The sequence below is a fragment of the Oryx dammah genome, unplaced genomic scaffold (assembly GCF_014754425.2).
Source record: "Oryx dammah isolate SB20612 unplaced genomic scaffold, SCBI_Odam_1.1 HiC_scaffold_29, whole genome shotgun sequence".
NCBI lineage: Eukaryota > Metazoa > Chordata > Mammalia > Artiodactyla > Bovidae > Oryx > Oryx dammah.
Genome location: NW_024070213.1, coordinates 88,280,186 through 88,292,317, shown reverse-complemented (window position 1 = coordinate 88,292,317; position 12,132 = coordinate 88,280,186). Strand labels below are relative to the sequence as shown.

At 41.7% G+C, this 12,132-nt stretch overlaps 1 protein-coding gene across 1 annotated transcript; it reads left to right on the top strand.

The window, feature by feature from the left end:
* The first annotated feature begins 3,395 nt into the window (after nucleotides 1-3,395).
* LOC120858172 lies at nucleotides 3,396-10,613 on the top strand. The gene is given in 2 exon segments (XM_040234064.1): nucleotides 3,396-3,472; nucleotides 8,635-10,613. Coding segments are annotated over 2 exon segments (1,842 nt in total). The 5' UTR covers nucleotides 3,396-3,464; the 3' UTR covers nucleotides 10,469-10,613.
* Nucleotides 10,614-12,132: the final 1,519 nt, after the last annotated feature.

Below are 12,132 nucleotides of genomic sequence, written 5' to 3'. Positions count from 1 at the left end.
TTTCTGATACTACTCAGTGACTTTTTTTTCCCCTTCTGTGAAATGAACAGTGAAGCTGTCTGCTGAAAGGAACATTGTGGAAATGAGTGTGGTGAAGGTTTGTCCTTTGTGGCAACTGAGGGCAAATTATGAGATTTCTTAGCAACAATGAAAGTCTAACTCAGATTTTGTACTTTCTCCTGAGAGCAGCAGTGGAAGAAAATGGCTGGGATCAACTGTTTGTTTAACAAAGGTTAATTGAGTGCTGCAGACAGAAAGGTGTCTTAAGACAAATGCCCTGTCCTCAAGAAGCTTAAAATCAAGTTGGGGAGATGGATGAGTAAACCATTATCACGTGAGAACCTGTTGAGATGATGGGAGGAAGAGGTATGGACTTACAGGAGCTAAAGGATCTTAAAATTCAAACTGGAGAGTTAAAGAATTCTTTTAGAGAAAGTGACTTATGGGATTTTTTTTAAAAGAAAACTTATAGATTTTAGGTGAAGAGATGGTAGGGATGTTGCAGGCAGAGGGTACAACTTGTGGAAAGGCACAGAGGCAAACAGCAAAAGTGGTTCAAGGTGTAGAACTGGGTGGGAGTGGCTTGTAGAGGATGGAGCTATATGACCAGTGGGGCCAGATCATGAGACCCTTGCATTTTATTCATTAAAATTTTTTTATTGGACTATAGTTGATTTACAATATTGTGTTAGTTTCAGGTGTATAGCAAAGTGAATCAGTTCTCTCTCTCCATTAATATATATCCATTCTTTTTTTAGGTTCTTTTCCCATGAAAGTTGTTAACAAAATATTGAGTAGAGTTCCCTGTGCCATATAGGTCGTTATTAGTTACCTATTTTATTTACAGTAGTGTGTATATGTTAATCCCAATCTCCTAATTTATCACTTACTCCCACGTTTTCCCTTTGGTAACTGTAAGTTTGATTTCAAGATTTGTGAGTCTGTTACTATTTGTAAATAAGTTCTTTGTGTTGTTTTTAGAATTAGATTCCACATATAAGTGATATCATGTGATGTTTGTCTTTCTCTGACTCACTTCACTTAGTACAATAATCTCTGGGTCCATCCAGAGATTGCTGAAAATGGCATTATTCCATTCTTTTTTATGGCTGAGTAATATTCCACTGTATACCCGTACCATATTTTCTTTATCTGTTCATCTGCTGATGGACATTTTGGTTGCTTCTATGTCTTGGCTATTGTAAATTGTGCTGCTGTGAACATTGGGATGCATGTACTTTTTTGAATTATGTTTTTTTGTGAACATATACCAAGGACTAAGACTGCTGGATCATATGGTAGTTTGATATTTAGTTTTTTAAGGAACCTCCATATTGTTCTCCATAATGATTGTACCACTTTAAATTCCCACCAGTCGTGTAGAAGGGTTCCCCTTTCTCCACACCCTCTTCAGCAGTTTTTGTTTTTAGACTATTTGATGATGGTAGTTCTGACTGGTGTGAGGTGATTCACTGTTGCATTTTGCTAATGATTAGTGATGTTGAGTATCTTTACATGTACTTTTGGGCCATCTGTCCTTTTTGGAGAAGTATCTCTGGATCTTCTGTTCATTTTTTGAGTGGGTTGTTCTTTTGGTATCAAGCTCCATGAACTGTTTGTATATTTTGGTGATTTATGCCTTGTTGGTCACTTTGTTTGCAAATATTTTCTCCCATTCTGTTGGTCGTCTTTTCGTTTTGTTTATGTTCTGTTTTGCTGTGCAAAAGCTTTTAAGTTTAATTAGGTCCCGTTTGTTTATTTTTGGTTTTATTTTCATTACTCTAGAAGGTGGATCAAAAAAGATATTGCTATAATTTATGTCAGAGTGCTGCCTATGTTTTCCTCGAAGAGTTTTAGGTCTTTAGTCCATTTTTAGTATATTTTTGTGTCTAGTGCTAGAGAGTGTTCTAATGTCATTCTTTTACATGTAGCTGTCCAGTTTTCTTGGCATCACTTATTGAGGAAACTGTCTTTTCCCCATATATATTCTTGCTTCTTTTGTCAATGATTGACCACAGGTATGTAGATTTATTGCTGGATTTTCAGCTCAGTTCCTTTGATCTATATTTCTTCTTTTGTGCCGGTGCCACACCTGTACTCAGAAAACTGTAAGGTGCTGATGAAAGAAATCAAAGATGACACAAACAGTTGGAAAGAAATACCATGTTCTTGGATTGGAAGAATCAGTTTTGTCGACATTGAGGCAGGAGGTAGCCGGGCCCCAGGCTAGGCAATTTCAGCTATTCTCTTGTTTACATTTCTTGGTACAAGATAAAGGTGAGCTGTAGGTTAGATACTTACAACCAGCTTCCTGTTTGCTCTTCCACATGGAAGTAACAACTGAAACAGGGTAAATAGCCAGGCTTTGTCTCCTGAGGACACCTTAAAATAACAGTCATGGGAGGAATAGAGAGGGGCTAAACCTTGTCTGAGTAAAAGGATCAGGAGGTCGTATATTTCCCATCCTTGGGCCAAGGCTTCTTAGGGGTCAAAAAGGAGGGGACCCCACTCTCCCATGATATGTGATGCTAATATGTGATCTCATTGGCCTCTGGGATGGAATCCATCTTGGAAAAAATGTTGCACACGTGTGTTGGGGAGAGGCTTATGGTAGGTCAAGTGTGGAAAAAGAAACCAGATAATTGGCTAAAGGTGTTGGAGAAGACTCTTGAGAGTCCCTTCGACTGCAAGGAGATCCAACCAGTCCATTCTGAAGGAGATCAGCCCTGGGTGTTCTTTAGAAGGAACGATGCTAAAGCTGAAACTCCAGTACTTTGGCCACCTCATGCGAAGAGTTGACTCATTGGGAAAGACTGATGCTGGGAGGGATTGGGGGCAGGAGGAGAAGGGGACGACAGAGGATGAGATGGCTGGATGGCATCACCGACTCGATGGACGTGAATCTGAATGAACTCTGGGAGTTGGTGATGGACAGGGAGGTCTGGTGTGCTGCGATTCATGGGGTCGTAAAGAGTCGGACATTGCGGGGGACTGCCCGTAATGGGTTAAGTCCTGGGAGCTGCTTGGCGTGTTTGCCGAGCCCTAAGGACTTGTTCCTTAAGGCCCTGTCCCGCCCCTCCTGAGAATGTCATCATGACCTTATAGCTCCAGGGGAGTCTAAGCAATTGCCATTCTTCAGAAACAAGTATTGTTTGCCTGTATACAATAAAGGGAGTCTGGTGATCTTGTTGATTGATTATTGATTGTTGTAAATACTGCTTGAGAAATGTCATATGTCACGTAGGCTGCACTATAAATATTGTTACTGAAATAAAGGAGACTATCAGCCATTTTGGTCTGATCCTCTCAACCCCATCTTTCTGTCTCAGTCTCTTTCTTTTCTCAGCGATCGAGCTCCGTTTCCCGTGTCTCCCGGGTAGGGAAAAAACCTTGCAGTGCTGGCCGCGGCAGGTGGCGCCCAACGTGGGGCTCGAAAACGACAGCTCTTCGCCACTACTCATTATATGAACGAGTGAGTAATTGCACGGTGTCGGTGCTAATTAGTAAGAAGTGGAGTAGTAAGGATTATTGTTGAGAGTATAAATCATGGGGCAGACGCACAGCCGTCAATTGTTTGTACATATGTTATTTGTTATGTTGAAACATAGAGGTATTACTGTTTCTAGACCAAAATTGACTAATTTTCTTTCTTTTATTGAAGAAGTTTGTTCTTGGTTTCCTAGGGAAGGGACCGTTAATCTAGAGACATGGAAAAAGGTAGGAGAACAAATTAAAACGCACTATACTTTGCATGGTCCAGATAAAGTGCCTATAGAAACCTTGTCCCTCTGGACTTTAATACGAGATTGCTTAGATTTTGACAATGAAGAGTTAAAACGGTTAGGTAAATTGCTCAAAGAGGAAGATAAAGCAGCGAATGAGCCAGAATATGCTGTTCCAGAGGGGCTAGAGGGTAAGCCACAACCACTTAAATCTCCCCAGTCTCTTGATGTAAATGACGTTCTTTCCTCTGAAGACGCGGATGAATTAGAGGAGGAAGCCGCTAAATACCACCATGAGGATTGGGAGTTTTTAGCTCAAGAGGAAAAACACAAGGCTTCTGACGATGACCTGATGGAATGTATCAAAAAACTTGCTAAATTGTTATGCAGTTCAAACCATAAGGTTAATCTTTCTGCTTCTGCTCCTCCTCTCCCTCCCGCTTATGCTCCTTCTGTTGTTGCTGGATTGGATCCCCCACCTGGACCAGTGGTTCCTTCATCATCTCAGGACACCATTTCTCCTTTACAGAAAGCTCTGCGACAGGCTCAGCGATTGGGTGAGACAGTATCTGATTTTGCTTTAGCTTTTCCTGTGTTTGAACAAAACAACCAACGATTTTATGAGGCCTTGCCTTTTAAACAGTTAAAAGAATTAAAAGTTGCTTGTTCTCAATATGGTCCCACCGCTCCTTTTACTATGGCAATGATTGAAAATCTAAGAACTCAAAATTTGCCTCCTAATGATTGGAAACAAATAGCCAGAGCCTGTCTTTCGGGTGGAGATTATTTATTATGGAAATCAGAATATGTTAAACAGTGCGGCCATATTGCAGATGTAAATCGGCAACAAGGTATTCAAACTTCTTATGAAATGTTGATAGGGGATGGCGCTTATCAAGCTACTAATGCACAATTAAATTTTTTACCAGGTGCTTATGCACAAATATCTAATGCCGCACGACAAGCATGGAAAAAACTTCCTAGTTCTAGTACCCGGACTGAGGATTTGTCTAAAATTAGACAGGGGCCTGATGAGCCCTACCAAGATTTTGTGGCCAGACTGTTGGATGCCATTGGTAAAATTATGTCTGATGAACATGCTGGTATTATTCTTGCCAAACAGCTGGCCTTTGAAAATGCCAGTTCAGCATGTCAAGCTGCCCTGCGACGTTATCGCAAGAAGGGGGATTTATCTGATTTTATTCGAATTTGTGCAGATATCGGTCCTTCATATATGCAGGGCATAGCTATGGCTGCCGCCCTGCAGGGAAAAAGCATAAAACAGGTTTTATTTCAACAACAAGCTAGAAACAAAAGAGGTACTCAGAGAGTTAACAACAATTCCGGCTGTTTTGTTTGTGGCCAACCCGGACACCGAGCTGTCGTATGCCCACAAAAATATCAAGCAACTACTAATACCCCCAACCTTTGCCCTCGTTGTAAAAAGGGTAAACATTGGGCTAAAGATTGTCGTTCTAAAACAGATGTACAAGGCAATCCTTTACCCCCACTTTCGGGAAACTGGGTGAGGGGCCAGCCCCAGGCCCCGAAACAATGTTATGGGGCAACAGTGCAAGTCCCAAGCGAACAATCGCCGATTTGCACCGAGCCACAAAAGGTAGTGCCGGACTGGACCTCAGTTCCACCTCCTACACAGTATTAACTCCTAAAATGGGGGTTCAGACTTTAGGCACTGGAGTATTTGGACCCTTGCCCTCAGGCACAGCGGGTCTTGTTCTGGGACGCAGTAGTATGTCTTTAAAAGGATTAATTGTTTTCCCTGGAGTTATTGATTCAGATTACACAGGAGAGATAAAAATCTTAGCATCAGCTCCTAATAAAATTATAGTTGTCACTGCTGGACAACGTATAGCACAGTTGTTGCTCATACCCATTATACAGAGGGGAAAAGCAATCAACAAAGACAGGACTGACAAAGGTTTTGGTTCCTCTGACGCTTACTGGATTCAAAATGTCACGGAACAACGACCTGAACTATGTCCAAAAATTAATGGGAAGAAATTTCGGGGTGTTCTTGACACAGGAGCTGATATTAGTGTTATTTCTGGATACCATTGGCCTTCTTCATGGCCCAAACATATTGCTATTTCAACTCTTCAAGGAATAGGACAGACTACTAACCCTGAGCAAAGCTCAGCCTTGTTAAGTTGGGAAGATGAAGACGGACATTCCGGAGAATTCCGGCCTTATGTTTTGCCCCATCTCCCTGTTAATTTGTGGGGAAGAGATGTTCTGAGCAAAATGGGAGTATATTTATATAGTCCGTCCTCAGCAGTAACTTCCCAGTTATTAGATCAAGGTCTTCTGCCGCATCAGGGACTTGGGAAACAAAATCAGGGTGACAGTCAACCCCTTGATTTATATCCAAAAATGGATCGAAGGGGACTTGGGTGTTTTCCTTAGGGACCTCTGGTTTTCCTGCGACTCATGCCGATCCTATTGTCTGGAAATCTGAGGATCCGGTCTGGGTCGATCAGTGGCCCCTCTCTCAAGAAAAACTCTTAGCTGCCCAGCAACTGGTGCAGGAACAGTTGCGGCTTAGACATATAGAGCCTTCTACTTCTGCCTGAAATTCCCCTATATTTGTTATTAAGAAAAAGTCTGAAAAGTGGCGACTGTTACAAGATCTTCGTAAAGTTAATGAAACCATGATGCTTATGGGAGCATTGCAACCTAGATTGCCTACTCCTTCTGCTATACCTGCTAATTCTTATATGATTATTATTGATTTAAAAGATTGTTTTTACACTATTCCTTTAGCAATTCAGGATTGCAAGGATTTGCTTTTAGTGTGCCATCCACTAATTTCCAGGAGCCCATGCAGCGGTACCAATGGAAGGTCCTTCCCCAAGGAATGGCAAATAGCCCGACATTGTGTCAGAAATTTGTTGCTACTGCCCTTGCCCCTATAAGAAAAGCGTTCCCGAATTTATATCTGGTACATTATATGGATGATATCTTGTTGGCACATGTGGATAAACAACTATTGGGTGAGGCATTTGCCTCCTTGCAAAAACATTTAACAATTAATGGTTTAATAATAGCAGAAGACAAAGTACAAACTTATTTTCCTTATACTTATTTAGGCTTTACATTATATCCAAAAACTTATTGCACTCAGTTGATTAAATTAAAAATTGACAACCTGCACACTTTAAATGATTTCCAAAAATTACTAGGAGATATAAATTGGATTCGACCCTATTTAAAAATACCTACCTATGTCTTACAACCCTTATTTGATATTTTAAAAGGAAATACGGACCCTACTTCTCGTAGAGAATTGGGTCCTGCTGCCAAAACAGCCTTAGAGACGGTAGAGTCTGCTATTAGAGAACAACAAATTACTTATTGTGATTATACAAAACCGTGGGGATTATATATTCTTGCAACTCCTCACTCTCCTACAGGGGTCCTATACCAGACTAAGCCAATGCGCTGGATTTATTTAGCATCCACTCCTGATAAAAATTTGCTACCTTATTATGAGCTTGTTGCTAAAGTAGTGGCTAAAGGCCGGGTTGAGTCTATTCAATATTTTGGAAAAGAACCTCCATTGATTTGTATACCGTATACAACAGAGCAACAAAATTGGTGGTTTCAATTCTCTGATAAATGGGCCCTTGCTTTTGCCAATTTCCCTGGACAAGTTATACATCATTATCCTGCAGATAAATTATTACGTTTTGCTATGCATCATCCTTTTATTTTTCCAAAAATAGTTAAAAATCAACCTATCAATAATGCCACTCTTTTGTTCACAGATGGTTCTTCCAATGGCATTGCAGCTTTAATTATTAATGACCAATCTTATTATACTCAAACTGCTTTTTCTTCTGCCCAGGTTGTCGAATTATTTGCAGTGCATCAAGCTCTACTGACGGTTTCAACTCCCTTTAATTTATTCACTGATAGTCAATACATCGTTCGGGCTTTAAATGTGTTAGAAACTGTTCCTATTATAGGTACTTCATCAGAAGAAGTGTTTACTTTATTTTCATCTATCCAGGCTACTATACAAGCTCGGCAACATCCTTGTTATTTTGGACATGTCCGAGCTCATTCTTCATTGCCAGGACCGATATTTCATGGTAATCATGTTGCTGATTCACTAACTAAACAACTTTTTTATCAATCTGCTGTTAGTGCTGCTCAAACCTCTCATGCTTTACATCATCAAAATAGTCATTCCTTGCGTTTGCAGTTCAAGATTTCCCGTGAAGCAGCTCGACAAATTGTTAAAAATTGCCCTACACATTCTCAATTTTTTGTCCTACCCCAATATGGCATTAACCCACGCGGCCTTCGCCCTAATCATATTTGGCAAACGGATGTCACCCATGTCCCTCATTTCGGCCGTCTTAAATATGTTCATGTCTCTATTGACACTTTTTCTCATTTTCTCATGGCTTCCCTTCATACTGGAAAAGCTACTCGTCATTGTATACAACACATGTTTCTGTGTTTCTCTATCCTAGGTGTCCCTCAAATTATTAAAACTGACAATGGCCCTGGCTATGTCAGTCGATCTTTCCAACGCTTCTGTGCTTCCTTTCATATTCAGCATAAAACTGGAATACCCTACAACCCGCAAGGACAAGACATTGTGGAGCGAGCCCATCAACGTTTAAAACATCAACTTTTAAAACAAAAACGGGGGAATAATGAGCTATATGCCCCTTCACCGCAAAATGCTTTACATCATGCTTTATTTGTTTTAAATTTTTTAACTTTAGATTCACAGGGGCTTTCTGCCGCGCAACGACTATGGGGAGACCATCACCTGAAGAAGAAACCCCTTGTGAAATGGAAGGATCCCCTCACTGGACGATGGTCTGGACCAGATCCGGTACTGATTTGGGGGCAGGGTCATGTCTGTGTTTTCCCACAGGATGCCGAAGCGCCGCGCTGGATCCCGGAAAGGCTGGTACGCGCGACGGAGGAGGTCCCTTGTGTACCAAATGCGACGGATGTCCCTCAATGATGATGTGGACAATTTGCCTACTTCACAGCAGATCCATGCATTGATGCAGCGAGCCTGGAATGAAGCCCATACCCTGCCGCCGGTGACCCTTACAAACACGTTAATCATGCTGCTCATGATATTACAACAAATACAACAAGGGACGGCCTTAACATACTGGGCTTATGTCCCAGATCCACCATTAATTCAACCTCTGGGATGGAATGAGGAAGTGCTTCCTGTGTATGTTAATGATACGTTCCTCCTGGGTGGAACATCCAACACTCATATTCAATCCCAACAAGCTAACATCTCCTTTTTTGGACTCACCGCACAATATCCCATGTGTTTTTCCTACAAGATAAATCAACCTTTCTGCATAACTGTATCTGCTTTTACCTCTTACCCACAGGTGACAATTCCAGGTATCGCGCATGAAGCAGGCCGTATAACACAGCATGCAGGAACTGGACCTTTACATATACCATTCTGTGACCGTGACATCAGCATAAGCATAGGCATTGATGTTCCTTGGACACTCTGCCGAGGAAGAAACGCAACTGTCTACGACATCAATAATGCTGGCACAACATTCTTGTGGGACTGGGCACCAGGGGGAACCCCTGAATTCCCAGAATATAGGGGACAACATCCTCCCATCCTGACGATAAAACCCCATAAGATCTATCAGACAGAACTGTGGAAATTACTGGCTGCCTTTGACTATGGTTATGGATTGTATCGTCAACCAAATATTAGTGGGACTAAATATGGGAGTATAGGTATCGCTCATCGATACCCCCAGGCTTGTGTACCTTTTCCTTTTATGCTATTAATGGGATCTATATATATTAATCAGACTCATAATGTCTAACACATAAATTGTTCAGATTGCGTTTTAACAAATTGTATAAGAGGAGTCTCCAAGGGAAAACAGGTCTTAGTAGTAAAACAACCTGCCTTTATTATGACACCTGTAAAAATTACTGAAACTTGGTATGAGGAATCTGCTTTAGAATTGCTACAACGCATTAATTCAGCACTGAGCCGTCCCAAAAGGGAGATTGGTCTTATAATCCTTGGGATAGTTTCTCTCATTACCCTTATTGCCACAGCTGTAACTGCTTCGGTTGCATTAGCTCAATCAGTACAAGATGCTACTGTTGTAGATTCTCTAGCTTATAATGTTACCAAGGTGATGGGAACTCAAGAGGACATAGATAAAAAAATAGAAGATAGACTTGCTGCTTTATATGATACTGTAAGAATTTTGGGAGAAGAAATTCAAAGCCTTAATTTTAGAATGAAAATTCAATGTCACGCTAATTATAAGTGGATTTGCGTTACCAAAAAGCTTTATAACAACTCTGACTTTCCTTGGGATAGGATTAAAAAACACCTCCAAGGTATTTGGTTCAATTCCAATATCTCCCTTGATTTGTTACAATTACATCATGAGATTTTAGAAATCGAAAATGCGCCCAAGGCTTCTTTGAACATAGCTAAGACCACGGAAGATTTTCTTAGCAATCTATTTTCTAACTTTCCCAGCCTTCATTCTTTACGGCAGAGCATGATTGTGGTTGGAGTTATTTTGACCACTATACTTATTCTAATGTGTATGGCCCCTTGTTTGATCAGGGGCATAAGAAGAGAAGTTTTAAATATGAAAAGTATGATACACCGCAACATGCTGCATCATAGACATCTCATGGAGCTTTTAAAAAATAAAGAAGGGGGAGCTGCGGGGGACTGCCCGTAATGGGTTAAGTCCTGGGAGCTGCTTGGCGTGTTTGCCGAGCCCTAAGGACTTGTTCCTTAAGCGCCCTGTCCCGCCCCTCCTGAGAATGTCATCATGACCTTATAGCTCCAGGGGAGTCTAAGCAATTGCCATTCTTCAGAAACAAGTATTGTTTGCCTGTATACAATAAAGGGAGTCTGGTGATCTTGTTGATTGATTATTGATTGTTGTAAATACTGCTTGAGAAATGTCATATGTCACGTAGGCTGCACTATAAATATTGTTACTGAAATAAAGGAGACTATCAGCCATTTTGGTCTGATCCTCTCAACCCCATCTTTCTGTCTCAGTCTCTTTCTTTTCTCAGCGATCGAGCTCCGTTTCCCGTGTCTCCCGGGTAGGGGAAAAACCTTGCAGTGCTGGCCGCGGCAGGACATGACTGAGCAACTGAACTGAACTGAAACTAAGACTCAAAAGAACTGTCCTATGTAAACGACTCAACCACCTTTTACTCCTTCTTGTGCTCCTCCTCCCTAGGGGGGATGCCCACACCCTTTCCCTCTGGGTGTGCATCTCTGCCTTGCTTCTATCTTAAACTGTCTCTGTGTCTTCTCCCACTTATTGTTGTGCTATGTCCCTAATAATAAATCTTGTACCTGCATTTACAGTTTTTGCCACCATAAGAAATGCATTTTTCCCTGGGGGCAAAGATCCAGGGAAAAATAGCTTCTAGCCTCTACCACTTGTTGATCTGATGGCTAGGATTCCTGGTTTTCATCCAGGCTGTGAAAGTGAAAGTATTAGTCGCTCAGTCATGTCCGAGGCTTTGCAACCCCATGGACTGTAACCTGCCAGGCTTCTTTGTCCCTGGAATTCTCCAGGCAGGAATACTAAAGTAGGTTGCCATTCCCTTCTCCAGGGGATCTTTCCAACCCGGAGACTGAACCCAAGTCTCCCACATTGAAGGCAGAATCTTTACCGTCTGAGCCACTAGGGAAGCCCAGGCTACTCAGGTTCACTTCCTGGGCAGGGAATTAGGGTCTTGCTTCACACCACCACTCACTGCTGCCTCTCCAAGATCAAAATGACTATACTATCATACGTTTGTCAAAAATTCATCAAACTGTACAATTAAAATGGGTTGATTTTGTTATACATACATTATACATCAATAAACTGATTTAAATTTTTTTAAATGCGTAGACTACCCTAGGCAGTCTACAGATTCAGTGCTGCCGCTGCTGCCAAGTCACTTCAGTCGTGTCCGACTCTGTGCGACCCCACAGACGGCAGCCCACCAGGCTCCCCCGTCCCTGGGATTCTCCAGGCAAGAACACTGGAGTGGGTTGCCATTTCCTTCTCCAGTGCACGAAAGTGAAAAGTGACAGTGAAGTCGCTCAGTCATGTCCCACTCTTCGCGACGCTATGGACCACAACCCACCAGGCTCCTCCATCCATGGGATTTTCCAGGCAAGAGTACTGGAGTGGGGTGCCACTGCCTTCTCCACAGATTCAGGGCAATCCCTCTCAAATTACCAATGCCATTTGTCATAGAAATAGAACAAAAATGTTTTAAATTTGTACGGAAACACAAAAGACCCCGAATAGCCGAACAGTCTTTAAATAGAAAAACGGAGCTGGGGGAATCAGGCTTTCTGATTTCAGACTATACTACAGAATCTTGC